The sequence below is a fragment of the Manis javanica genome, chromosome 16 (genome assembly GCF_040802235.1).
Source record: "Manis javanica isolate MJ-LG chromosome 16, MJ_LKY, whole genome shotgun sequence".
NCBI lineage: Eukaryota > Metazoa > Chordata > Mammalia > Pholidota > Manidae > Manis > Manis javanica.
The window spans coordinates 53,095,256-53,123,142 of record NC_133171.1 but is presented as its reverse complement, the minus strand read 5'-3'; the positions used below and the strand labels follow the sequence as shown (position 1 = coordinate 53,123,142).

General features: G+C 41.6%; 2 protein-coding genes and 1 pseudogene across 8 annotated transcripts in view; 2 read left to right on the top strand and 1 right to left on the bottom strand.

Moving 5' to 3' along the window:
* LOC140846744 (putative transmembrane protein 217B) overlaps positions 1–21,056 on the bottom strand; it is a 32,490-nt gene extending 11,434 nt beyond the window's left edge. The window contains exon 1 of one of the 2 annotated variants that reach the window (XM_073224369.1): positions 20,947–21,056. In XM_073224369.1, the coding sequence (XP_073080470.1) occupies positions 20,947–21,052 (106 nt within the window). In that variant the 5' untranslated portion in view covers positions 21,053–21,056. The remainder of the gene's footprint in view (positions 1–20,946) is intronic. The other variant, XM_073224370.1, reaches the window with a different exon arrangement.
* On the top strand, positions 13,304–14,934 carry LOC118970124 (tectonic-2 pseudogene; annotated as a pseudogene).
* Positions 21,057–21,139: 83 nt separating the features above from the next.
* The window catches only part of TBC1D22B (TBC1 domain family member 22B), a 99,896-nt gene continuing 93,148 nt past the window's right edge, over positions 21,140–27,887 (top strand). For 3 of the 6 annotated variants that reach the window (XR_012126420.1, XM_073225224.1, XM_037004472.2), the window contains exon 1: positions 21,141–21,354. Coding sequence is in view for 5 of the 6 variants with exons in the window: in XM_073225224.1 (XP_073081325.1) it covers positions 21,299–21,354 (56 nt within the window). In the remaining variant the exon portion in view is untranslated. Of the gene's footprint in view, positions 21,355–27,887 lie in introns of all 6 variants that reach the window. The other 3 variants (XM_037004466.2, XM_017658259.3, XM_017658260.3) reach the window with 3 other exon arrangements.

The following is a 27,887-nucleotide window of genomic DNA, read 5'->3' as shown; positions in this document are numbered from 1 at the left end:
ACTTGATCATGATGGATGATCTTTTTGGTGTATTTTTGAATTCGGTTTGCTAATATTTTGTTGAGTATTTTTGTTCATCAGGGATATTGGTCTGTAATTTTCTTTTTTTGTGCTATCTTTGCCTGGTTTTGGTATTAGAGTGTGATCAGGACTTTGAAGCCAAGTTCTGATTTATCTCCCGAGTAATCTTCAATTTTATAGAAACTTTGACTCATTTTATGATTTGGCTCATTCTAAATTAATGGCACCTGTAGATTTAATTTCCACCAGTTTCCCTTAAGTTGTGACTAATTGGTGTTTCCTATTGCTACTGTAACAAATTACCACAAACTTAATGACTTAAAACAACACAAATTGATATTACAGTTCTGTAGTCAAGTGCTGGTTGCTTGAAGACTCAATTGGTTTCTCTGCTTCAGGTTTCACAGAGAAGAAATCAAGGTGTCATTGGATGGTTGGATTCTTATTGAACGGCTCTGGGGAAGAATGTAATTCCAAATTCTTTTAGACTGTGGCCATATTTACCTCCTTGCAGTTGTAGGACTGAGGTCCCCATTTCCTTGTTGGATGTCAGCTGAGGGCCACCCTCTTCTCCTAGAGGTCTCCCTCTGGGTTACTCTGATTAATGTTACTTGTGATGCTGTAGTCTTGATGCAGCCATGGATGATGATACAGCCACATAGGGAGTCTGGGAAGAAAGGCAGTGGGTAAATACGTAGGGGATAAGAAGCCCTCATCTAGCAGGATGGGAAATCAATAGATAATGCCTGAAAATGATTAATCAAGAAATATCAGTAAAAAAAAATAAAGTTTAGAGATAAAAAGGTAAGCAGGAGGGGAAATAGAAGAATTGAAGTGGTTGTCTGTTGAAGTGTGACTAGGGGTGATGGTGTGGAGGATTGCTATTTTTATTACTTACTGTCTGTAAGTATTATTTCTACACATACACAATTTTAATAAAAATAAATTTATGAAAATATAATTATTTCATGAGTACCTGATAAGTACAGATAATTAAATAAATCCCATTGGTTCCCTTTATGCTGGTGTAGCTTTCTTTAATATGGTATCTTCATAGCCCCAGAAAGAGTTAAGCTGGCATCATGGAAGCAGCTGGATAACTCTATTGTAGTCTAACCCAAGAGCTAAAAATGTTATGGTGAAAAGTAGTTAGTGACAGTGCAAAGTCCTTTCTTTTTACTTGTCAAATTTTCTGAAAATGACACATTATTTCAACTACTATACAACTAGAGGTGATTCTGATCCCATCTTTGATGATTTATAGATTTTTTAATGGTTTTCAATTAAAGGTATCTCTATATGGATTTTAAAATATACTAGAAAAACAAAAAAATTATACATAAAAATAGCAAAATATTGTAAAAGAGTTGGTTTTTATCCTTCCACTTCATGTTAACGTCAAATTTTTTGAACTTGATAGAAGTGTGTAATGTTTACTTCAAAATATTCTTTGTGTTTTAGGCCCTGAACTAAGCTTTCATCATAGTTGGGCAGGTCTTATCTAGATCAGTCTAGTCCTTTCTGAGTTGGGCACTGGCATGTATTTTTTGAAAGCACTGCCCTCCCAGATTAAGTCCCAGGATTGGGGAAATGAGTTGAATAGTCATGTCCTGAGCCATCAAGGGTATCCTGAAAATACGAGGGAAGAAGTAGATGGTAGACAATTGTAAGGGAGGCATCAGGGTTCAGGACAGCAAATTTTCAAGTCAGATGGCCAGGGTTCAAATCTTGGTTTCTCTATTTTCTGTGTACTATTCTTTCCAGGCCTCAGCTTCCACATCATTGAATTGGATGGGCCAGTTCCTTTTTTTTTTTTCCTTTTTACTAATTTTACTAGCTTGCATTACAAATTACCCTAAAATTTAGTAGCATAAGACAACTTTTTATTTTGAACATGGCTTCTTTGGGTGAGGACTTTGGACACAACACAGGGGGTAGCTTTAACACAGTGCAGGAATTTGGACGAGGCATATCCAGGATGATTTGTCACCACTCAAGAATTTGGGGCCCCTCCCTGAAGACTTTTTCACTCACATGTCTGGCAGTTGTGGCTGGCTGTTAGTTGGGGGGGTGTCAGTTCCTCTCTGTAGGGGGCTTGCCATGTGGTCTGTTTGCATGGGCTCATTTGGGCCTGATGACTAGCTTCCCCAGAGTGAGCATCTCAGAGACAGTGAGCCAGTGGCTGCTGTTACTGCTCTTTCTTAATTTAGCCACATAAGTCTCACGGCATCGCATATAATGCACTCTATTCTTTAGGAGTGGTCATATTCAAGGGGAGAGGAATTAGAGTCAACCTTTTCTAGAAGGAGTGTTAAAGAATTTGCCAAAGCACAGGGGATTCTGGTTATCCCAGTGGTCATGACACAAGTTCCTGCATTTGCCAGGTTGCCCAGGGAAGACAACAAGAATATTATCACCAATGAACTGACATTCCTCACCCCTTCCCAAACCCTAAACATTTCCTCTTGGCTGAAACTAAGGGCTGTCTGTGTGCACTAAGCCCGCCAAATCAGTCTGTATGGGTCAGCTTCTCTCTGTTAGCCAAGTGTAAATAGCTGACAACACAAGACAAATCATTTGCCAAGCATGATTGCCAGTCTTGCAGAAGAGGCAGCCCTTAAAAATAATATAGAAAAACTGTTCAAATTACTTAATGCTATTAGCAAACTTGGATGTGACAGAGTTAGACCAGTTAATAGCCAGAAAAGAAAATGTCAGTAAGAATGTAATAAGTGCTTCAATAAAGAATGGCTTGAGTCATATGAATACACTGCTACATATTCATGGGATGTTAAACAGTGGTCAGAATGGACTGTTGCAATATGAATTAATCCCAACAATGAAATAGAAAGTGAAAAAGGACCAATGAAGACACAGTTAAAGACAACTACACATAGAAACCAATACATCATATGTCAAATACACTTCAATTAAAAAAAAAACATTAAAAATTCCACCTCCCAAAAAGAAAAAAAACCAACTACAGATATATATTATACAAACACACAGATACACACACACTTTTTAGGACTATATAAATGCAATGGCACTGTAAAACTGTATAAGGAAACAATATAAGAAAAGGAAGGAAGAACTGAGGATTCTAGATGATGATCATCTCAGGCCAGGGGTGGAAGTGAAATGGGTTGGACAGATGTACAGTCAGATCCAAATTACTGACAAGATCCTAACATTACTTAAGGTGGAGGACTTGAGGGTATCTATTACATTATTAAAAATAACTAATATTTAAAAAGTAAATACAAGAGGCATGCATGGACAATGAGGAATATGTTATGTACCTTGGCAAATGATTATAAGGACAATTGTCAGCATATGAGGTATAATAAAAACACCAAATAAAACAAGAATAACTACATTTATGTCTTAAAGTTTCAGTGAGGATTAAATGAGATAATATATTTAAAACAATCAGAACAGTGCCTGGAATACAGTAAGCACTGTACTATAGTAAGTATTTTTTAGTAAATATTTTTGCTATTTGTAAGTCTGGGGAGAGGAAATCCTGGGGCAAAATACCTCTAAAACCGAAATCAGTCAAAGGGAGAAATAAAGATTAAAATTCATTTATTGCTTACAAACTGCAGTCTGGGGCAGCCATTTCTCTCTCCTGCTCCAGCAGAAGCAAAACCAGCACCCCTCTCACCTTTCGGGTACAGATAAGCCCTTTGTTGCCCAGGTAATTACCCATTGATGGAGATTAACTTTTCTCCACCTTTGAGGAACGCCTATTGATATACTAATGCACTAAAGCCATACTTCTATCCACCCCTGAGGACTAAAGCCAGGTGAGATATTCTGGAAATATTACAATTTTACCCACACTATTATTATTTTTTCTTTATGCCAAGGGATGATGCTATGTATTATGCAAGTGTGGGTAAAATTGTAACATTTCCAGAATATTTTGCCTGATTTTAGTACATCTGCATATCAGTAGGCGTTCAGAAGTGGAAAGAAGTATGGCTTTAGTGCATTTGCATCATTCCTCAGGGGTGGAGAGAAGTTCATCTCCATATCAATGGGTAATTACCTGGGCAACGGAGGGCTTATCTGTACCTGAGAGGGGAGAGGAGGGCCGATTTTGCTTCTGCTGGAGCAGGAAAGAGAGAAGGGCCCCAATTGCAGTTTGTGGGCAATAAATAGATTTTAAACTTTTTTTCTCCCTTTGACTGATTTTGGTTTTCAGAGGTATTTTGCCCCAGGATATCCTCTTTCTGGACTTAGAGCAAGTAAAACTACTATTTATTAAGCTGTGTTGCAGTGGTCACCGTTAGCTTCCTTCCTGATACTCATTATTTCCTTCTTTGCTAATAGCGGTCTGCTTTTGTTCAGATGGCAATGAACCTATACAGAGGCAAAATATTTGCTTTTCTAGATATCTGCCTGTTTCAAGGGTGTTCATGGGACACAGTTCTAGCAAATAAGACACAAGCAGAAATCTTCTGGTGGCTCTAGGGAGACTTTTACTTTTCCTGGTAAAAAAGGATGATGTGTCTGGTACCATCCCTACATCTTTCTTCTTACCTTGAATATGGTGTAATGCCTAGAGCCTCAGCAGCTATTTTGTTACTATCGGGTAACAAGAATGAAGACAGTCAACAATTCTAGGGATGTCAACACTGAAAGAGAGGAAGTGTCTTTTTGCATTTTATTGATTACTCCTGACACTGAGTATCCTTACAAGTATTGACATGCAATTTAAAAATCTGTCTAAATAAGTCTAAAACAACATTTTGATAAGTAGAAAATAATGCAAACTGATGAGAAAGCACTGAGGCATAATTTAATCGTATTTTTCTTTTGGTTGTATCTGAAATATCAGTGCATTGTGCAGTTGATGGCACCTTAGATTCACTTAACTTAAGTAGGAACTTAGTATTTTCAGTTCCTCTCACAATTCGACTTGTGATCCCAGCAGAAGATGTTGCTGCTAGTTCCTTTTAGCTGGATCTCTTGCATTATTGGGTCACGGGGAGGAAAATAACAATGACAATGAGCACATTGTAAGGCTTTACAGCCTAAGGCACCTCTACCAGTTAAGAGTGCATTTGGCTTCAGGCAACAGAAACTCAAATAGTAGCTTAAACAAATAGAGATTTATTATTTTTTTTATAAGGAAACGTCCAGCAGTGGCAGTTCAGCCTTTGGGCATCAGTCTCTGGGTGGCTAATTAGTGGTGGGATAGAAGATTTTTTTTTAAATTAATTAATTCATTAATTTTGTTGTCATTAATCTACAATTATATGAAGAATATTATGTTTACTAGGGTCCCCCCTTCACCAAGTCCCCCCCACAAACCCCATTACAGTCACTGTCCATCAGCATACTAAGATGCTGTAGAATCACTACTTGTCTTCTCTGTGTTGCACAGCCCTCCCCATGCCTCCCCCCCACATTATACATGCTAATCGTAATGTCCCCTTTCTTTTTCCCCACCCTTATCCCCCCTTTCCTCCCTTTCTCCCCAGTCCCTTTCCCTTTGGTAACTGTTAGTCCATTCTTAGTTTCTATGATTCTGCTGCTGTTTTGTTCCTTCAGTATTTCTTTGTTCCTATAGTCTTTGGGTTTGAGGTGAGTCTCTTGTAAGCAGCATAGAGATGGGTCTTGCTTTTTTATCCATTCTATTATTCTGTGTCTTTTGATTGGTGCATTCAGTCCATTTACATTTTGGGTGATTATTGAAAGATATGTACTTATTGCCATTGCAGGCTTTAGATTCGTGGTTACCAAAGGTTCAAGGATAGCTTCTTTAGTATCTTACTGTCTAACTTAACTCACTTATTGAGCTATTTTAAACACTGTCTGGTCATTCTTTATTTTTCTCCCTTCTTATTCCTCCTCCTCTGTTCTTTATATGTTGGTTGTTTTATTCTGTGCTCTTTTGTGCTTCTTTTAACTGCTTTTGTGGGTAGTTGATTTTATTTTTTGCCTTTTGTTAGTATTTGGTTGGTCTGCTTTGTTTGCTGTGATTTTATTTTCTCTGGTGACATCTGTTTAGTTTTAGAAGTGCTCCCATCTAGAGCAGTCCCTCTAAAATACCCTGTAGAGGTGGTTTGTGGGAGGCAAATTCCCTCAACTTTTTCTTGTCTGGAAATTGTTTAATCCCTCCTTCATATTTAAATGATAGTCGTGCTGGATACAGTATTCTTGGTTCAAGGCCCTTCTCTTTCATTGCATTAAATATATCATGCCATTCTCTTCTGGCCTGTAAGGTTTCTGGTGAGAAGTCTGATGATAGCCTGATGGGTTTTCCTTTGTAGGTGACCTTTTTCCTCTCTCTAGCTGCCTTTAAAACTCTGTCCTTGTCCTTGATCTTTGCCATGTTAATTATTATGTGTCTTGGTGTTGTCCTCCTTGGGTCTTTTCTGTTGGGAGTTCTGTACACTTCCATGGTCTGATTCATTATTTCCTCCCCCAGTTTGGGGGAAGTTTTCAGCAATTATTTCTTCAAATACTCTTTCTATTCCTTTTTCTCTCTCTTCTTCTTCTGGTACCCCTATAATGCAGATATTGTTCCTTTTGGATTGGTCACACAGTTCTCTTAATATTGTTTTATTCCTGGAGATCTTTTTATCTCTCTCTGCGTTTCTGTTCTCTGGTTTCTATTCCATCAATGGCCTCTTGCATCTTATCCATTCTGTTTACAAATCCTTCCAGAGATTGTTTCATTTCTGTAATCTCCCTCCGGACGTCTGTGACGTCTGTAATCTCCCTCCGGACTTCATCCCTTAGCTCTTGCATATTTCTCTGCAGCTCCATCAGCATGGTTATGAGCTTTATTTTTAATTCTTTTTCAGGAAGACTGGTTAGGTCTATCTCCTTCTCAGGGTTTGCCTCTGTGATCTTGGTCTGTATCAATTTCTTCTGCCTTTTCATGGTGATAGATATATTTGTGGGGAGCTGGCACGTGTGTTGGGTAAGAGAAAGTCCCTTCTTGCCAGTTTATGGCCTTCCTCTCCTGGGAGAACAGTGACCTCTAGCGGCTTGTGCTGGGCAGCTGCGTGCAGACGGGGCTTCTGATCTCGCCCGGCCTCTATGGAGTTTATTTAGCTCTGCAGTTGCTGTGGGCATGGCCTGCCTCAGGTTGCTACTCCAATATGACGTAGTTGTGTCAGAGGGGGAACAGGCGGGAGGCTGTTTATTGCAGTGAGGGGCCTCCGAGCTGTGCTACGGGAGTTCAGGTGCCCAGAGTTCCCTGGGGATTCGCAGCTGCTGGGCTAAGTGTCCCAGGGCGCTTCTGTCCAGCTGTGGAGTCCCTGTCCCTTTAAGACTTTCAAAAAGCACTCGCTTTTCTTTGTCCCAGGGGTGCTAGTTGCGGGGACCCGCTCACAGGTCTTAACTGTCCTGTTTCCCTAGTTTCCAGAACCCCACACACGCCCTGTGTCTGCGCTCTGGTGCGGATGGCTAGGGCTGGGTGATTAGCAGTCCTGGGCTCCCACTCCCTCCCTGCTCTGACTCCTCTCCTCCCGGCGGGAGCTGGGGTGAGGGGTGCTCGGGTCCCGCTGGGCCACGGCTTGTATCTTACCCCCTTCGCGAGGTGCTGGGTTCTCGCTGGTGTGGATGTGGTCTGGCTGTTGTCCTGTGTCTTCTGGTCTCTCTTTTATGATTAGTTGTATTTGCTGTATTTTCAAAATATATGGTTTTGGGAGGAGATTTCCACTGCTCTACTCATGCCACCATCTTGGTTCTCTCTAGAAGACTTTTTAAGTATATATTATTAGTGTCCCTGAACAGCTAGTATATTAGCTATCTACTGCCTCAAATTTATTATCTCATAATTCCTGTGAGTTGGGAATCTGGGAGTGGCTCAGCTGGATGGCTCTGGCTCAGGGTGTCTCATGCAGTTGCAGGCCAGTTATTGGCTGGGACTGTGGTCATTTGAAGGCACTACTTGGGGGAGAAGACCCTTGTCCAAGCTCAACCACATAGCTGTGGCAGGGAGCCTTCATTTCTTGCTGGCTGTTGGCCCAAGACCTCAGGTCCTCACCCTGTGGGCCTTTCTAAGGCTGCTTGAGTGCCCTTACAACATGGCAGCAGGCTTCCAACAGAACAAGTGATGAGAGACCAAAATGGAAGCTGCAGTACCACCTGTAACCTAATCTTGGGAGTGACATTTATTATTTTAGCTGCATTCAAATTGTTATATGCACCAACTCTGGGGGGATCCCAGGGAGGGGGCTACACAAGATGTAAATACCAGGAGGCAAGGTTTATGGAGGCCAACTTGGAGTGTTTACCAGAACTATGTGTGTGCATGTGTATTTGAAAAGCAGAAAGTTAATTTAAAACAATAAAATAAAAAATTTCAAAAATATTCGATATGAACAAAGCACCAAGTGGGTATTACTAATTCATTCTTCTATCAAAAATACATGTACATACCTATTTTACGACATATTTGCCATCATTTGGTATTATTTAAAAATTCTGTTTTGATTTATTCTTTCCATTTAACCTATGTAGTAAGTGAAAAATATTACAATTTCTGAATCTTATTGATTGCTCCTAAGGGTGATTATACAAAAAGTATTTGTTAACCAGTTTTATTGCTCTTGTTACAAGTTACTTATGTTCTTTACCTAGTACATTTATGTATTAGGATGCTAGGGAATTTTTTCATTTTTATGAATTTCTTATATAATAAAGGTATTACTTTGTCAAAAAAGAAAAAATAGAGGTGGCTGTCTAGGAGGTGGGGAGTGTTGAGACCCTGAAATCCTCACTGTCTTTTTTTTTTTTTTGACTAGGCCCTGACCTTAGGCTCTGTCTTTGGCCTGCTTGGTCCAGTATTAGCAAGAATCTTGCCAAGTGAGTTGACTGAAAATCCCCTACCCTTGGTATCTGATCACCCTGGTCTGCCTCCAGCAAGAATCCCCCTGAGACAGGGACTGTGGGTATAGTCAGAGTAGAGTGAGGGCCTCTGGGAAAAGCAGAGCAGAATATTTAGTCAGAGCAATGTAACGATGGGCAAAGAAGTCCCCATTGAAACTCTGTTAAGCATTATGCAAAGTCAAGGTCACACTCACTCTCTAGGGTAGATATAAACATCTTCAGTGAGATCAGTTAAAGGTCAAAAGGCCAGGAGCAACTTGGCCTGGAATGTTTGAGTGTTCTGCAAGGGTATCAGCCTAACCCGTGACTCTGCGGTCAGCCCTAGCAATCAGACTTTGACCCAGCCCACCTTGAGGACAGGGCAGGTGATGCAAGTCCACACCCCTAAGTTTTTTCATGTTCTTGAAAAATCCTCAACTGCCTATAAAACCCCCTTGACAACGCACCACTATGGGCTCTCTTGTCCCCTCCTGGTGTGAGCCAGGAGCTCTATTCTCTCACTTTATTTCTAAATAAAAGCCTGTACCTTGCTCTCCTACCTTGAGTGTTTGTGAAGCTCATTCTTCGGCTTCGTGAACAAGAACCCCGGCATCACCCCTAGCCTAGATGTTTCCTCTTGCTAAGTTTTCATCCATTACCCTCCAACCTGCTACAAGCTGTGATCTCCAGTTGTGCTTGTATCTGGAATTGGGCCTGAACTCTCTCCCCTAGTATGGAACCCCCATTGCACTATAAATTTGTCTTTCTTGAATAAATTTGTCCTTTCACAAGTGTCATGAATAATTTTTTCTTTAACACCTCAGTAAAGATGCCTATGTCTCTTTGGGGCTAGAAGCAGCAACTGGGAGGCTCTGGGTTCTACTCTGTGGGCTTGATGAGGTGGCTGCCAGCACCCCACAAGATGGACACAGGTGAGAGGCTGGCCCCATTTGTGGCACCAAAATCGTTTGGCTTCTGAGACCCTCCTGAGAGCCAGAGGAGCCCCAGTGATAATAGAGATTGAATTTCCTTCTAGACTAGTGGTATCAGTCCCATTTAATTAGATTGTTAAAAAAGAAAATCGGATACTTTGTGTTTATATGAGCTTGAGTTCTTAGAGACACATCTATATTCGCTTGTAAAAAAAAAATCCATCAACTTAAAAAAAAGCTATGGAGATAATTTCTGACCTCTACTCATTTCCTTTCCCTTGGCCTTGTTTACCACAGAATGAATTTGCACCACAATTGAACACTAATGCTAGAAGTAGCTTTATTATTTCTTTTTTCATTTAAAAAAAATTTTGCTATCATTAATCTACAATTACATGAGGAACATTATATTTACTAGATTCCCCCCTTCACCAAGTCCCCCCCACAACTCCCATTACAGTCACTGTCCATCAGCGTTAGTAGCTTTATTATTTTATCTTTACTTAAAAAAATTTTTTTTAAATCTGACTCAGACCTCTTCCTCAAGGAGTTGGGGAGAAATTCTATTTCAATCCATTTTGTTTTTTTACTTCCCCTTCCCGGTCTTTGTTGGTCATTTAGAACTCCCAAATTCACCCAATCCAGGAATCTCAGGGGCGGGCTCTGGACTTCAGGCCACTGTGGTCTCTGTGAGAGGCTTGATGTCCAAGCCTCATTGGTCCCACTCCTCCTCTGCCCCAAAGGCTGTGGTTTAGAGCTCTGTCGCTAGCCCGGTGTCCATGCAACCAACCCCTCAGATATCTTGTAAATCCATAGTCTTGGAGGGAGTCAAACACAGGGCAGAACCAAGCACCGCTCCACTCCCCCCAGGTTAGGGAAAACGCGCTTGCTGTAGGTGCCAGGGATCATTCTCTTCTCTCCCAGCTTTCCAAATCGACACCCCCTACCCACCCACATCATCTAGATCTCTGCCTTGGAAAGCCTAGATTTTCCAAAATAGAAGTCTTAATTCTCCAGTGGGGGATGAAATGCACAGTCTTCTTAGACCGACAAAGGGAAAATGCCTGTCATACTTTAGTGGTAAACCAGATGACAAGCAAGGAAAGCTGCCCCAACTCTGAATGAGGTAATTCTAAATCACAGAACTGCACACAAAATCCTCAGTACCTGATTTTGATGCAACTTTCCAGGGGTGTCTCTAAGCATTCCTTCTCATATATGTAATGCTCTCACTTCCCCAAATATCTTTTCTCCCCTTCACCTGGCTCACCCCTACTCATTCCTCAAGGTCACTGGAATCCTCCAGGCTCTAGGTTGGCATCTGCAATTCTCTTTGGCCTTTCTTTTGTGGTCATAAGCTGACTGCCACAGTACCTCACACCTGTATCCAAGCAGAAGCATGCCAGTAGCTCTCTTCCATGTTTGTCTCTTCACAGGAAGGAAACCATTTTCCAGAACCCCCCGCAGCAGTCTTCCCCTCCTGGCTTGGCTCCCTGCTCAGAACTGGGTCATATGGCCATGCATGCTGCATCCTCCCCACAGGAGGCTGGGAAGCCAGTTCCTGGCAAAGTTGAGTGGGACTGCCATAATTGGCCTAGGCGTATCATGATTTATACCCAGACTGGGAACACAGTTGCCCTACCTCTTCAAAAAATAAGTCCCCTTAATAAAAATATGGGAAGAAATGGCTAATAAAGTCTACCATAGAGATCTTGCTCCATTAATTATCCCTTCTTCTCCATTGACATGGCAGGAACTACTACTATCTGTTTTCCCCTTCTTCCATAGAAGCAGACATTTTAGACATACACATTTTAGATATACACATAGTTGACCAAAATAAGGTTTGCCTTTCCCAGCATCCCTTGGGTAGGGCATAGCCATGTGGCCACTTTCTGAGAATGGATTGAAAGAGCAATAAATGAATATAAATACCCGGTATTAAGGAGAAAGTCATGTCGTCTCTTTCCCACTTCCCAGTGGCTGTACTGTGAACATGGTGAGCAGTCATCTTGGACCCACTGGGCAAGGACATGATGGAGCATAGAAAGAAGGAGCCCAGGTATTTTTTTTACAGATTTTATAGAGCAGAGCTGCCACTCTTAGGCTTTTATATGAGAGAAAAACTGTAAATGTCTATCATGTTAAAAGCAGTTATTTTGCAGTCACACTTATATCTTAATAAATACAGTTGCCTCCTATCGTTTGCCTATATACATGCTAAAATCTCTCCCACCTCAGTCTGTCCCTTGGCCCTGTGTCACCTCAAACGTGTCACCTCAAACAATCTGTCCCTTGGTCCCATGTTTCTAATTGGCATACAGTCTTTCTGTGTGTTAGAGCAAGCAGATACTGACTCTTGACTGATGTAAGCAGAAAAGGCAGTTTGAAGACTGGTGGGGAGGGCTAGAGAACTGTCAGTTACCTATTGCCACAATAATGCCACGTTAACAAGCACAAGACCTCAGTGGCATATAACAGTGAACAGTACTTAGGTCATAGTCTGTGGGCTTCAGTTTATCTGGGCTGGGCTGATCTCAGCTGGACTCACTTGAGGGACTGAAGTCAACTGTTAGTTGACCAGACACTTCTGTTGATTTGAGCTGGACTCATTCATACGTCAGAGGCACAACTGGCTACCGGCTAATCTAGAATGGCCTCAAGTGGAGTAACTCAGGGAGACTCGGCCTAGTGCCACATGTCTCTCCTCATTCATCAGGTTAGCCTAAGCACACTCTCATGGCAATAACAGAGACCAACAGTGAGAGTGTTATAGACTGAATGTTTATGTTCTCCCCAAACTCATATGTTGAAAACCTAATCAAGTCTACTATTAGAAGGTAGGACCTTTGGAATGTGATTAAGTCATGAGGGTGGAGCCCTTGTGAATGTAACTAGTGCCCTTATAAAAGAGGTCCCAGAGAGATCGCTTGCTCCTTCCATCATATGAGGACATAGGAAGAAGTTGACAGTCTGCAGTCCAGAAGAGGGCCTTTCCAGTCCTGATTTTGGGCTTACAGCCTCCAGAACCACAAGAAATAAATTTCTGTTGTTTATAAGCCCCCTAGTCTGTGATATTTTGTTGGAGCAACACAAACAGACTAAGACAGAGAGCAAGCACAATCACACAAGTGTGTTTCAAGCCTTTGCTTGTGTAAGGTTCGCTAACATCCATTGACCAAAGCAAGCTGTAAGGGTGAGTCTGGAGTCAGAATGGGAAGGTCCAACAAGATGGCCCGGATGTGGGCCATTGCTGCATTCAGTCTCCCACACCACATTCAGAGATTCTGCTTTTAGGGAAGAAGCCGACATCCCACCACAGAGCTTGGCCACTGAAAACACTGCTACTGAGTGGTCTCAGTGGGGTCCAGGTGGCAGGACTGGGGCATCCTGCCATAACCCAGGGCCCCATGGTGAGGCCCTGTGGCCAGGCCTCAAAAGGATCCCAAGGCCCCGGCTGCACCAGCTGACTGTTCGGGCGCCCACAGCACTGAGGCATGGCCGTCCAGGCCGCCATGGGGGCCCTGCTCTGGAGCAACACCATGTGCCTGGCTCAGCTCTTCCTGCAGGCCGGCCTGGCCTACCAGGGCCACAGCACGCTGGGTGAGAAGGGCCTGGTGCAGTTCTGAGACTGATGACCTGAGGTGGTAAAATGCCTGCATGACGGGATGAAGTGAGGGGAGTGATGCAGGTGCTGGGAGGGTGTTAGGCCACTACTGACCTGGCAGTGTCAGAAGGAGGGCTATCTGCTTCCTGACTGTGGTTACCTGCAGCTCAACCAGAATATAAGGACTTTACAAATAAAATTTTCTGGTGAGGGGAAGAGGTATGAAGTACTCGAGCAGATATTGGGTGAGGATGAGAAGCATGTGTACACCCTGGAGTTGCCAGTTGAGGACCATTATATTTTTTACTGTGAGAGCCACTTGCACTGGACATAGTTCCCCATGGGAAAGATCATGGGTAGAAATCCTGATGTGAACCCAAAGTCCTGGAAGAATATAAGAAATTCCTGTGGCACAAGGAATTGCCACAGGAGAACATCTTCATGTCTATCCAGACAGAAATCATGGCTCTTATTCCTGACCAGGTATAATAGGCCCTTGGTCCCTGACCTTGCAATGTAATAGCTGGGGCCTGTGATGTCGGCTTCTGCTATGACCAGGAATGAGCATCAGGTTTAAGAGAGCTGTTGGGAGCATACTGTTTCATTTGTGTTGTTGGAGAAGACATGATTCCTCCTTTTGACCAACTCTGCTATGCTTGGAGGGTACATGGAGTCCTGGGCTGGTCCCTGCTCCTGTGTGTGCAGTTCTCATTTGCCAGCTCACCCTTCCTGGGTCCCTTCCATCATGGCTCTGTTTCCTCTAGACAACTTGCTTCCTGTGAAGTATATTTGCCTACTGATCCTCAGACTTTGGTACAAACAAGGAGATCCAAGTATGACTGTAGATAACTTATATTTTACTATGCCGCAGGTGTCCCTGGCTGGACAGTGCATGGAGGAAGCCCCAGTTGCCTTCCTTCTGAATTTGGATTTTCAATGTTTTACTGACTTGGAAGTACATCAGGAATAAGGTGGGATTATCAATTTAAAGATAAAGAATTTTGCCATGTGAGAAACACTTTAAAGTAATGGATCAGCCTCCAGAAACATGCATGCAGAAGAACATTACATTTGCAGATGGAACAATAATACAATCAGTGAAATAAGCATCAAAATTTTTAGGGCAGAAATTAATGCCCGCCAGAAAGGAATCATAACATGGAGATTTACAATAAAATGTTTAAGCTCTAACAGTGGTAATGAAAAGGAATCATCTGGAAATCCAGGTTACCGTCATGGCAGGCCTGTTTGAGTACTAAATGTCAAAAGCATGAATAATGCTATGACTTTATGCCTTTGGCATTTGACTGGAAGGGGTTTCTGTCAGCCACTCTCAAACCCATTTTATTTGGAGAAAATGTACTATCAGGGGGTCTTTTAGAAGTTGGGATGAATGAAAATTGTACTCAGCTCAGGTTCTCCTCCAGGAGCTGGCAGCTCCCATGTGGGCTCAATTGTAAGGATGAGGCTGACCTTTTTCACGTCAGTGTGGCAGTCCAGTTCATTGAGATACTGCACGCTTACCTCGGCCACAGATGAGATTCCAGATCAATTTTTCCAACTGTGCATGTAACAGAAATAAGGTGTGTTGGCCACAACTTCTATATCCATTGACATGGTTTTCTCGAGGAGAGCCTTACTGTCATCAGCATGTTGCTAAGTACTTCCTGTTGGCATCCTTCTTGACATTACTTTATTTCTCAGAAACATCTGGACCAGGGTATGGAAATCTTGAATACAGTGACCATCTGACTTCTTACAGACCACAGACTTTTACTTCCCCAACTCTTTTACTATTCCTGTGTGCCCCTCTGTAAAATTTTAATGAAGTGTTTAATTTTTGTGGAACTTTAAAAAAGAAAAGAAAACATTGCTACCATCACTGATGAGCATTTGATGCCAGAGTTACACTGAGAGACTTTCTAGCACCGGGGCATCACTGCAGCCATGGCTATTCGCATAAACTGGGTTTTGCTGTCACAGCTGGCACTGCCCACCAACAGCATGGATTCTTCTTTTGCTACTGTTCCTTTGCATCATAAGCTCCTCTTAGTTCAAAGTCTAGGTTGGGCAGATTTATTAACAGAGCCTATGGCACATGCACATGACTTAATTCACAAGGAAGGATGGGAAAGTGAGTAGCTGGCACTTTGAATGATGATACTGGAAGATGGGCTGTGTTCCCCACAAGGTTTCAGGGTGTAAAATTCTCTATACAATGGAAAGGGGCTTATATCATGGGCAGCTACAGTACCAAAACAGAACAACAGGGAAGAGGAAAAAGACAACATTAGCCTCTCATTTCTCTTCACACCTAAGCTTCTTGAAAGAGTTCTCCTGGCTCACTTTTCCCTTCTACTTCTCTTCCATTTTATTTCTACAGTAATCAGCTATTGCCACACTAATGACATAAAATCAGTGGTTTACAACCACCAGCATCGATTTTTCTCATTCATGCTTCAGGCTACAGGTCGTCTGGGTTTGCTCCCTGACTTTGGTTTGGGTTTTTACCTGCTCCACTGTCTCTTATCCTTCCTGGACCAGCAGCTCCCAGGATTTGTTCTCATGGTGAATGGCAGGAGTGTGAGAGGGTGAGTGGAAACATCTGATGTCTCTTAAGACACACTGTCACTTTTGCTCACATTCCACTGGACAGAAGAAGTCTAGCAGGGAAATACCCTCTTTTGTCTCTTGTGTACTGCAAGGCTACATGGCAAGAGGGAATCAAGAACTGAGAACAATAACCTAGTTTACCATAATTCTACATCCGGCTTCTGACCTTGCTGAACTACTTGGGTCAATAATAACTCCACAGTTGCCAAATCAAATAGTTTCCAGAGGATGAGGAGATAGGCAGGTGCCAGGCCAGACAGTATATTTTAGAGCATGATTAGTTTGGATTTCATTCTAAGTGTGGTGGAAGCCATTTAATGGTTGGATATGAGACTATGTGGTCTTTCTATGATAGAAATCTGGTCATGTCATGACCCTATTTAAACTTTCAATGAATATCTCATTACCTAGAGAAAAGGTAACATAATCCTTATATGGCATTAGAAGTCCTCTGTGATAGGCTCTTGCTTCAATATCTACTATTACTGCACCCCTCTCTTTGCATTCTTATTCTTACCATGTAGTGCTACTTATGTTTTATTTTAGTTCAGATTCTTCTAGGAGCTGATCCTGAGTGCAAGTAGATTATTTGGGAAGTGATGGGAACACCAGAGGAAATGGTAGGAAATAATACAGGAATATGACAAACCCACAGCTAACATCGTACTCCATAGTGAAAAGTTGGAAGTTTTTCTCCTAAGAACAGGAACAAGACAAGGATGTCCACTCTCACCACTTTTATTCAACACAGTACTGGAGGTCTTAGCCACGGCAATCAGACAAGATAAAGAGATAATTCAAATTGGTTAAGGAAGAAGTTAAACTATCACTATTTCTGTAGGTAATGAGACATACATTGAAAGTTTAAGTAGGGTCATGACATGACCAGATTTCTATCATAGATACCACCAATCCTAAAGATACCACCAAAAAAGCTATTAGAACTAATAATTGGATACAGCAAAGTTGCAGGATACAAAATTAATACACAGAAATCTGTTGTATTCCTATATATTAACAATGAACTAGCAGAAGAGAGAAATCAGGAAAATGATTTTATTTACAATTACATCAAAAAGAATACCTAACCAAGGAGGTGAAAGAACTATACTGTGAAAACTACAAGACACTCATGAGAGAAATTAAAGAAGGCACAAATAAATGAAAATCTATTCTGTGCTCAAGGATAGGAAGAATTGATATTGTCAAAACAGCTATCCTGCCCAAAGCAGTTTACAGATTCAATGCAATCTCCATCAAAATCATAACAGCATTTTTCAATGAACTAGAACAAATAATCCTAAAATACGTATAGAACCACAAAAGACCCTGAATAGATGAAGCAATCCTGAGAAAGAAGAACAAAGCTAGGGGGATTATGCTGCCTGACTTCAAGCTATACTACAAAGCCACAATAATCAAAACAGTATGGTACTGGCATAAGAATAGACCTATACATTGATGGAACAGAATAGAGAGCTCAGATATAAAGCCATATATATAAAGCTTATATATAAATATATGGTCAATTAATATACAATAAAGAAGCCATGAGCATACAATGAAGAAACAACAGCCTCTTCAATAAAGTGTTGGCAAAACTGGACAGCTACATGTTAAGAGAATGAAACTGGATTACTGTCTAACTCCATACACAAAAGTAAACTCAAAATGGATCAAAGACCAGAATGTAAGGCATGAAGCCATAAAACTTTTAGAAGAAAACATAGGCAAACATCTTTTGAACATAAGCATGAGCAGTTTTATCCTGGACGCATTTCCTCAGGCAAGGGAAACAAAATAAAAAATGAACAAGTGGGACCACATCCAACTAAAAAGCTTCTGTACAGCAAAGGACACCATCAGCAGAACAAAAAGGCAAACTACAGTACGGGAGAATATATTTGTAAATGATTTATCTGATAAGGGTTAACATTCAAAACATATAAGGAACTCATACTCCTCAACACCCAAAAAACAAATAAAAAATGGGTGGAGGACCTGAACAGGCATTTCTTCAAAGAAGAAATTTAGACAGCCAACAGGCACATTTAAAGATGCTCCACATTGCTAATCATCAGAGAAATGCAAATCAAAACTGCAATGAGATATCGTCTCACACTAGTCAGAATGGCCACTTTCAAAAAGACAGGAAATAACAGTGTTGGTCAGGATGTGGAGAAATGGGAACCATCCTACAATGTTGATAGGAATGTCAATTGGTGCAGCTGCTGTGGAAAGCAGTATGGAGGTTCCTCAAAACTAAAATAGAAATACCATTTGACTCAGTAATCCCACATACAGGAATTTACCTGAAGAAAACAAAATCCCTGATTTGAAAAGACATATGCAGTCTTATTTTTATCACTGTATTATTTACAATAGCCAAGATAGGAAGTAACCCAAGTGTCTATCAGTAGATGAATGGATAAAGAAGAGGTGGTACATAGACACAAAGGAATATTATTCAGCCATAAAAAAAGAAATCCTGCCATTTGCAACAACATGGATAGATCTAGTGAGTATTATGCTAAGTGAAAAAGGCCAGGCAGGAAAAGACAAATACCATATGATTTCACCTATTTGTATAATATAAATACAAAGCAAAACAGAATGAACAAAATAGCAGTAGACTCATCAACACTGAGAAGGAACTGGTGGCTACCATGGGGGAAGGTGTGGGATGGGTGGTTAAGGGAGATTAAGGGGAATAAAAATTCTTAATCATAATGTAGGTTGGTCAGGGGATATTAGCACAGCATGGAGAATACAGTTAATGATTCTGTAACATCTTCCTGTGTTGACAGAGAGCAGCTGTGCTAACGGGGGTGAGGATTTAATAATATGGGTAACTGTTGAACCACTGTGTTGAATACTTGAAAGTAATATAAGATTGTATATCAATAAAAAAGTCTAATTCAAAAACAAAAAATCGGAAAAAAAGAAGAAATTGTAAGTAGAGGACTCTCAATGTTGTCTGCCTGCAAAATTTTAACTTTTCTCTCTATTTTCATTCAAAGGAGAATGACACAGTTTAGAGCACAGCAAAGTAGAGCTAAGGGAATGAACTATGTATGGCTTGAATGTGGACTCAAAAGGGGTGGGTGTATCCCTGTCCTTAGAGAAAGTTCTATGGAAGAGATAAGCCCCAAGTACAGACATGTAAGAAAAAACAGAGAGGCATGAAAAGCAGTAGGAAAGTCATTTCAGAGCAGAAGCTCTGTGGGGGAGATACAAATCAAAGAAAAAAGCCTTTGGACCTAATTACAAAGATTTACTGGCAGACTTTAACCTCAGGAAAGGGGGTAGGAAACTGGCTTAGACGTAGAAAACAAAGAGTAAGAATAATAGGGCTTCTCTGGGTTGAAAAATGTTAACAGCATTCCCTGGGAATCACTATTATTTTAACATTTCATAAATGATTAGGAAAAAGGAATACTTTGAGACATTTCTAGGTACACAAATTATACTCTGGTTTCCTTACAGTGAAATGCCAAGTCAATAGGGAGCATCTTCTAGAACATTTCTAAAGCCATGTGAGTAGGCTGGAAAGTGGCAGGTGACTTGCCATGTGGACAAGTGTAAGGCAGCTCACTTAGGGGGAGATAATTCAGAAAAGACCTTTAAGATAATAAACTCTGAACTGCCAGTTGCCACCAAGGAAAGGGATCTAGAAGTCACTGCAGATTATGCCTTCAAGATATCAGGTCTTGTAAAGTAAAAAATGCCAGCAAAAGTTCTGGCTATCCAGAATAAAGACAAAACATCAGTTGCAACATAAACCCCTCCTGGAGCTCAGTGTAGTGCTGGTCACTGCATCCTAAGAAACAGAAGAGCCAAAGAAAGACAGCTAAAATTATTAAAAAGATAGTGGGGCTTTTGTTTGATGGATTAAATGCCCATAATGGTGGCTGTCTGAGACAAGGTAAGATGAAAGTCTATAAAAGCATGAAAAATTCAGAGAAAGTAAAAATAGTCCTTTTAATACAATCTCATGATTGTGAAATTAGGGGACAAAAGCAGCTTGAAAATAGAGTAATGTCTATGTAGAAAGAAGGCATTGGAGGACATAGGTCCTTTAGAAAGGGGTTCCTTAAGTGTTTTCCAGTATGTAGACGGACTATGATAGCAGTAAACAGGAGTAGGGGTGAGGGACAACCAGCCCACTTTAACAGTCATTTTTTGGAGTAGGGTGTGTTCCCTGCCTCCCCACCAGCTGTCACTGTGGTATACAGCTACAAAAACTCAAAAAGAGCAAAAAACACTGACAAGACATTCAAAGGACCCACAATGCTACTACTAAATCTTATTTTGAGCTAAAACTAGATTGAAAATAAATTCAAGGGTAATAGACTTCTAACAGATGAGTAAGGGACATTAAGTTTGAGGGTACACCCTTAGTTTAGTGGATTCATGCCTTAGAAATATGCTATGTCCTCGCAAGAAAAGCTACTTGGTAGTCTGAATGGGATGGACAAAATAAGAGTATTTTCTAAACACTGTCAGCATCTGGGTTCTCATAGTCAGAAACTGCCAGTTAATTGATTGAAAATGGGATTAGATAATCTGAATTTCACCCACAGCTCAAACGCTTTAATAGTGATCAGCTCTCTGAGGAGAGGGAGACTCTTAGGAACCAACCGTTATTTACGCGTTAAACAGTTAGCAGCCCTCGGCTCTCTAATCCGTGATAATCTCCCTTCACAGACTAAAAAAAAGTGGGGTCCAAACGGAATGAGGCAGTGGGGCGTGGGTACTAATCAGAGTGTCACTGAGTTGGGAGATGGTAAAAATGGGCTATAACCAACACATGGGCCCTTATTTTTATGTCAAAGTACATCAATACGTATGCTCTCTCAACAAAAGTATCAGGAACCTCGTTCCCCCCAAAGAATACAGTAGTACCCTTCCCTCCTTCCCGCAGGTCCCTTTCTTCACCTGCTTTTTCCACTCCTGGGATGAGGAACTTTCGGCTCCGCCTCCCTGTTGGTCCTCGGCTCCGCCTCCCGGGTCCACCTGTGTGCCCGACCCCTGACGTTACCATTCGGCTTCAGGGGACTGCAGGATTCCGGCTCCCGATTGGTCCATTTGACCACGGCCTGAGCAGCTCACCAATGGCAGCGGCGCTGAGTTGGGGGGCGCCCACATCCAAGATGGCGCCCCCAGGAGCTGGGAGCGGGTGACCGGCGGCGGGGAAACGGCCTGGGTTGGCCCTCTGATTGCGGGGTCTTGGGGGCATTTGGCCGATACCCCCCTGGCCCGCCTACAAGGCCTTCCCCGGGCCAGAGCAATGGCCGCCGAGAACAGCAAGCAGTTTTGGAAGAGGAGCGCTAAGCTGCCGGGAAGGTGAGCCCAGGACGCTTGAGAGGAAGAGGGGACTGGATCAAACCCTTCTAGGTCCTAAACCCTAAAACCCGCGGACCTGGGGCCCCAGTGACCCCGTAAGGCTGGTTTGGGGAACCTGGACTGGGGGATCTGGAGTTGTCTGGAGGCGAAACGGTAGCTGTCAGGCAAAAGAGCGGGCAGCAAGCTTTGGGGATGGCTGGATGTGGAAGCGACTAGGGGTCTGGGAGCGCAGGGCTCTAGAGGGGCTGTGTTCAGTCTGGAGGTGGTGGAGTCCGGGCGTAAGGGGCAGGGGAGTTGGGAGAGTGGCCACTGTTGGTCTTGGGTTCGGAGGGCATCTCTAGAGATGCTTCTCACTTCATACGGAATTCCTTCTTGGGGGTCTCCAGCACGCACAGGTGGTTGCTTACACAAGGATGGCCCCAGCCCTTGCTCTCCCAGCGCGGCCCGTACGAATCTTCCTCCTGACTCCCCGAAGATTGTGGTGGCAGCTTAGGACTGTCTGCGGGGGTGAGGAAAAGTGAGGAAAATTCCCAACCTCGACCTCTTTATCCTGAGTTTACCCTTCCCATTAGGAATTATTCAAGGGTGACCCAAGAATCGAGGTTATTTCATTAACATTTTCTAAGGATTTGTTCAACACCATGTGACCTCTTACCCCCTGCATTTAATGTTCTTGTGCGAATGCACTAGATTCTTTCTTTCTTAAGCCCTTTAGTTGGAGAACATACCTTCTAAACTACTACCCCACCCCCTGCGCGTTTTGGTGTGTGTTGGGTTGCTTGGCAAGTGTACATCCATCAATTTGATGTTGATTTATAGTTTCAGTTTGTTTTGGGCGAAGTCCTAAGAAATATAAGGTGTGTATGATTCAGTAGTGAATTTAAGTTAATTTCTTGAGCCACAGTCTACTTAGTGACGAAATCCATGTTTGGTTGTGCTCCACACGCTACCTTTCCTAATTGATTCAGGTCTTTTCCTTCTGGTATAATCCTTTGAATTTGTGGCTTTATTTTTAAGATAGCAAGAGAGAAATGAGGGTCAATGGTGGCTATATAGCAATCTTATTTTATTTAGGATCCTATTAGACATGTGGAGAACAGAGTGGGATTCAGCTTTTAGTAATATAGTATTAAAATAACACAAAGGAATGTAGAGATAGCTTCAGATTAAGTGCTCTGGAATCACGGTGTAAGCATTAATGCTAAAGACTTCTATGTTTTTAGATAGGCACCACTTCCTGTCAACTGATTCCTTTTCCTTCCTGGTCTAGTGAGCCCTCCAGTCTGGCTAACTGCTGTTGTCTGGGGTTTTCCATGGTGAGATCACACTACATTTTGACATCCTAAGATTATAATCAGATTCAATGGGAAAACTGTTAAATCAGGAAGCAGCATTTGAGATGTGGGACATGGCATGGTCCTTTGTGCCTCCTGATTGCTGGTTGTTATTAACAATTTTTGTTTTCTGCATTTCCTCTTTCGGACTAAAGGAACAGTCAACTTTTTTCAAAACACTACTTTTGTGAGATAGGAAGAGGAGTTTTTAATTTTTTCAAGTTTTTGGCTTTTTCATTTTGAAGAAGAATATAGTGAGATAGAGGAGGGAACATTAGAGTTCAGAAAAACTTGGGTTATTATTTGGACTTTCTTCCCTGTGTAATCAAGGACAAATGGTTTACTCAATTTCTCTCTAGGGCTCAGTTTCCTTACCTATGCAATACTTTCCTCAGGGTTACTGTGAGGACCAAATTAAACATCCTGTTTGTAAAGAACCAAGGACAGTGCTTATTTAGCACATTAGAGTTGCTCAGTAAATACTAGTTATTAGTATTACTAGTTGTATTACTAGTTATAGTTCTTATTAGAGCAAGTAAATGTTTGAAAGAATGTCTTTCATATCCTTACCCCAGTACTAGATACTTATGTTCATTGTTTATCTTAAGGCATTAAAATGTTGCCACAATTCACAATAGTTTTTAGTACCTTGCTTGTTGAAAAGAAATACTGTTCAGCTGTTGCTTTAAGCAGGGAAGCCCCAGGAGTCCTTCTGGTGATGGAAGAAAACTAAAGTCCTTTTAGACAGAGAGTGCTTTGATTTAAGAAAAACATTAAGGCATTTTCTCAAGAATAGACCTTTTGCATGTGTATTCTTTCAGTCTTACTGAAGAACTTTCTCCTGAGTTGGGAAAATGGCATACATGATGGTGTCTTGGTCCATTGTAACCTACAAGTGAAACTAGCTTGCTTTTCTTTGCAAATTGAAGGGTAAAAATTCAAAGCGATGGCAGGTTACTTTCAGTTTCTTTGATCATGATCCAGCAACCTTAATGACAACAAATAGGAATTTTATTTAGTAAAATAGCCCAAGTTCAAAAGGAATTAAACATCCTTTTTAAAATTAACAGCTTTATTGAGATAGACTTCACATACCATAAAAACTCACCTTTTAAAGTGTACAATTCAGTGCTGTTTAGTATATTCATCTAGAGGATAGATGGTTTTGTGTAACCATCACTACTAAATTCAGAATATTTTCATCACCCCAAAAAGAAACCTTGTATCCATTAATAGTCACTCCCATCCTCACCCTCCCTCCAGCCCCTGGCAACTGATTTTTACATTTCTATGAATTTACCTATTCTGGACATTTCATGTAAGTGGAATAATATGATATGAGGCCATTGGTGCCTGGCATCTTTTATTAAGCATAATGTTTTCAAGGCTCACCCATGTTGTAGCATGTGCCACTATTTCATTCATTTTAATGGCTAAATAATATTCCACTGCATGAATATTCCTCATTTTGTTGTTTCATTCACCAGTTGATGGACATTTGGGTTGTTTCTACCTTTTGGCTGTTATGAATAATGCTATGAAATTCATGTGCAGGTTTTTGTGTGGATGTTTGTTTTCCATTCTCTTGAGTATATGTAGGATTGGAATTGCTGGGTCATATGGTAACTTGTTAGAACTAAACATCTTTTCAATTATTCTCAGTTATTCATAAGAGCCCCATGTACTTAATATATCAAATGGTCCTTGTATAGCACCTGGGAAGATAGGAGGCAGTATGAACCATGTGGTTAGGATATAGGCTCTGGACACTTACAACCAGTAGATAAATAAGTTCTGGAGATGTAATGCACAGCATAGTGATTATAGTCAACAACGCTATATTATAAACTTCAGAGTTGCTAAGAGACTAGATCTTAATTGTTCTCACCACAAAAAAGATATAATTATGTGACTTGATAGAGGTGTTAGCTAATGCCAAGATATAATCATATTGCAGTATATCAATGTATTAAACCAACACACTGTATGCTTTGTTTTCACATTGTTCACTTTAAACTCACACAATATTATATGTCAATATCTAAAAAAAAAGAAAAAGAATGCAGGCACTGGAAACTGACCTAAAAAATCCAAACTCTGTCACTTTGTAGCTGTGTGACCTTTTGTGGGCAAATTGTTTAACCTCTCTGTGCCTCAGTATTCTCATCTGTAAAACAGGGACAGGGTATCTACCCCAGGGTATCCTGTTATGAGGATTAAATAGGATAATGCATAGAAAGTGCATAGGAGGCACACAATAGTATTAGCTATTACAAAAAGTCTTTGGGATTACAGTAGCGCCTGTTTTATTTGTTTCTCCCCCTTGCTTTAGTTTCTGAAACTGGATTGGAAAACTTTGCTCAGTGGTGTGTCTGGAGACCCTAGTGACCCCTGGGCAAAAACAAAAACACCATCTGATGTTAAATAGGCAGAGGGTTTATGGAGGTACAAAGCAGTCTAATATAGGGTGGCTGTGGCTATCAGGTTTTTATTAGTGATGAGGAGTGTGATTTTGAGTAGTGGTTCTCAAAGTTTAGGAAGTTGCGTGGAGGGCTTGTTAATATAGAGATTGCCGGGCGCCACTTCCAGAGTTTCTGATTCAGTGGGACCCGAGAAGTTGAACTTTTAAGAAGTTGCCAAGTGATGACTGCGGCTGCTAATCCAGGGTCTGCATTTGAGAATCACTGAATTTAGATTGAAAGAAACCTTAGTTCTTATGCTGGGAGCTTTTGCCATATAGATCTTGAACAATTACTGCATTTCCACTTGGCCATCTGATAGGTATCTCACACTTAACAAGTCCAAGCAGACCTCCTGATTTCCACATCTGCTCACTCCTGCAAAGCTGTTCTTTCCCTCTCACTGAATGCTCTCACAGTTCACCACGTTCTTCCGACCAGATATCCTGATGTCTTTGATTTTTCCCTTTCCCTTCCTGCCACATCCGATTAATCAGCAAGTTCTGTTGGCTTGTTAAAATATATCCCGAATCTAAGCTGTTCTCTCCACTTCTACCCCTACTAGCATGGATCAATCTGAGTCCTTTCTTGCCTGGATTACTGCTAGTAGCTCTCTAATTAGTCTTCCTGCTTCTCTTCTTGCCCCTTATAGACCTCATTTGTAGATAGAATAAAATCCAAAATCTCCAAGCCCTCTGGGCCCTTCGTTGGAAAGATAGGCCAAGTTAAGGTCTTTGATCTTTATCCCAATAGTGATGGGAAGGTTGGTGGGAGCTGTGACATGATCAGATTTGCATTTATAAAAATATTATACCGGCTGCCCTGAGGAAAATTGCTTGGACCAGTGTTTTCAAGTGTTAGGGGTGGGGATGCACAGTCGGTGTTTAGGGTGGGTTAATTCTGGTTCATACTGGATTTAACATCCCTGGCCCTTGCCCACTAAATGCCAGGAAGGCCCACCAGTTACTGGGACAAATACCCTTCCCACTTACACTACACTACAGCCACCCCTGCTGGGGATCAGAGTGAGTATAGTTGGGAGGCTACTGAAGTCCGTAGTGGGAGAGATGATAATGGTTTGGACTAGGGCGATGGTGAGTGGAGGTCAGGTTTGGGAATGTGTACAGGACTTGGTAAATCTTTGGATTTGGGGGAGTAAGGGAGAAGGAGGTGCCGAGGAGATGTCACTCCCAGGTTTCAGGCTTAGGTGGTCAAGGAAGATGTAGTGCCATATACTCAGAGAAGAAACCAAGTTTTAGGGCAAAGTACTTAAATACTCCATGCTTGATTTCCCTTTCTTTGAAATGAGAGGTTTGGATAAAGTGACCTCTAAGGCTTTTACTTTTACCAGTTCTAAAGTTAAGTGTTATGTTTCAACTTACCAACTCCAACTCCAGTCAATGGATATTTCTCTTTTGCTCTATCACTTCTACCAGGCATGATTGATAGGTAAAGAGCACATGGTGGCAGGGTGCTGAAGGTGAGCGTTTCTCTCTGAGGTTTTGAAAGTAGCGAATTGCTGGCTCCAGTGAACATCTGAGTGTTAGGAAATTGTAGAATGTGAGGATTGAACTCCAAGACTACTGCAGATGAGGAAATGGAAGCCAGGGAGGGGAGGTGTCCTGCCCAAATCACACTGCAGATCTGCAGATTTCTTGACTCCTGGACTTTCTGCTTGCCCCCTCCCTCATTCTCTGCTATGGCTAAGACACTGTCTGTCGAAGCACCTCATGCAGTCCAAGGATGTGGACTCTAACAGTGAAAAGGTACAGGTGAGACCTGGAATAGGAAAGGTAAATGTGAGCCAAAGCCTGGCTCATTTCCCGCATTCTGATTTCCAGTCTTTCTGGGAAGGGCTTTTCCCTCTTGTTAAGCAAAAGTGTTTATTAAAGTCAAGGAACTCTTTTTAGCATTAAATGAAGCTGAGGAAAGTGTCTAATTACTTGAAATACTTAGGAGCCTGTAGATGTTTTACTAAAACTTACTCTGTCATTTGATCATTTTTCATAACAGTAATCTGACAGCAGATTACTGACAGCAGATGGTTCCAGCCTGTCTGGACAGGTACATTACAACCTATTCTTAGGTTGGAAATGTTTTACTAATAAAGTAAGTGACTGGAAGATACTAATTATCACTGCTACAGCATAGATCTCCAGTTCTGGCAGACTTCCATCAGTGAGTGTATGAACCTGAACCAGTTGCCAATATGTCTGGCTTTAGATTGGATAGCTTTATTCCCATATTTGCTTCTCTCCTTTGTCAACGCTAAGCAAAAACCTGTTGATTTTTCCTACCAAGGTTTTCCAACTACGTAAACCAGCTAAACCAATATATCCTGTGATGATGGTTTTATTAAAGATAATCCTGTGGCATTCTTTTCTCTGCATATGCTGTGTGATTTCTCTGAGATGCCATGTGTTTGCCTCTAGTTTTTAGGTCTAGCTAAACAAGAGTCAGCTTCAGCAGAGGCCTGGAGTTTGTAGCATTCCAGTCTTTGCTCACTGAATATTGTTACGTGCCTGCTGGTGTGTGCCCTGCTCTGCCAGGTGGTGAGGGGACCACAGAAAAAGACAGTGCTGCCACCGCTCTCTAGAAGCTGAAAGTCTGCTTGGCAGGGTGGCTTCCCCTGGAGAGCGTGCTGTATATTATTGACTCTCAGGTTTTTCCACTAAGCATATGTTATTTTGTAATCAGAAAAACTGAAAAGTGCAGCTGGGTGAAAACACATTGTTGAGTG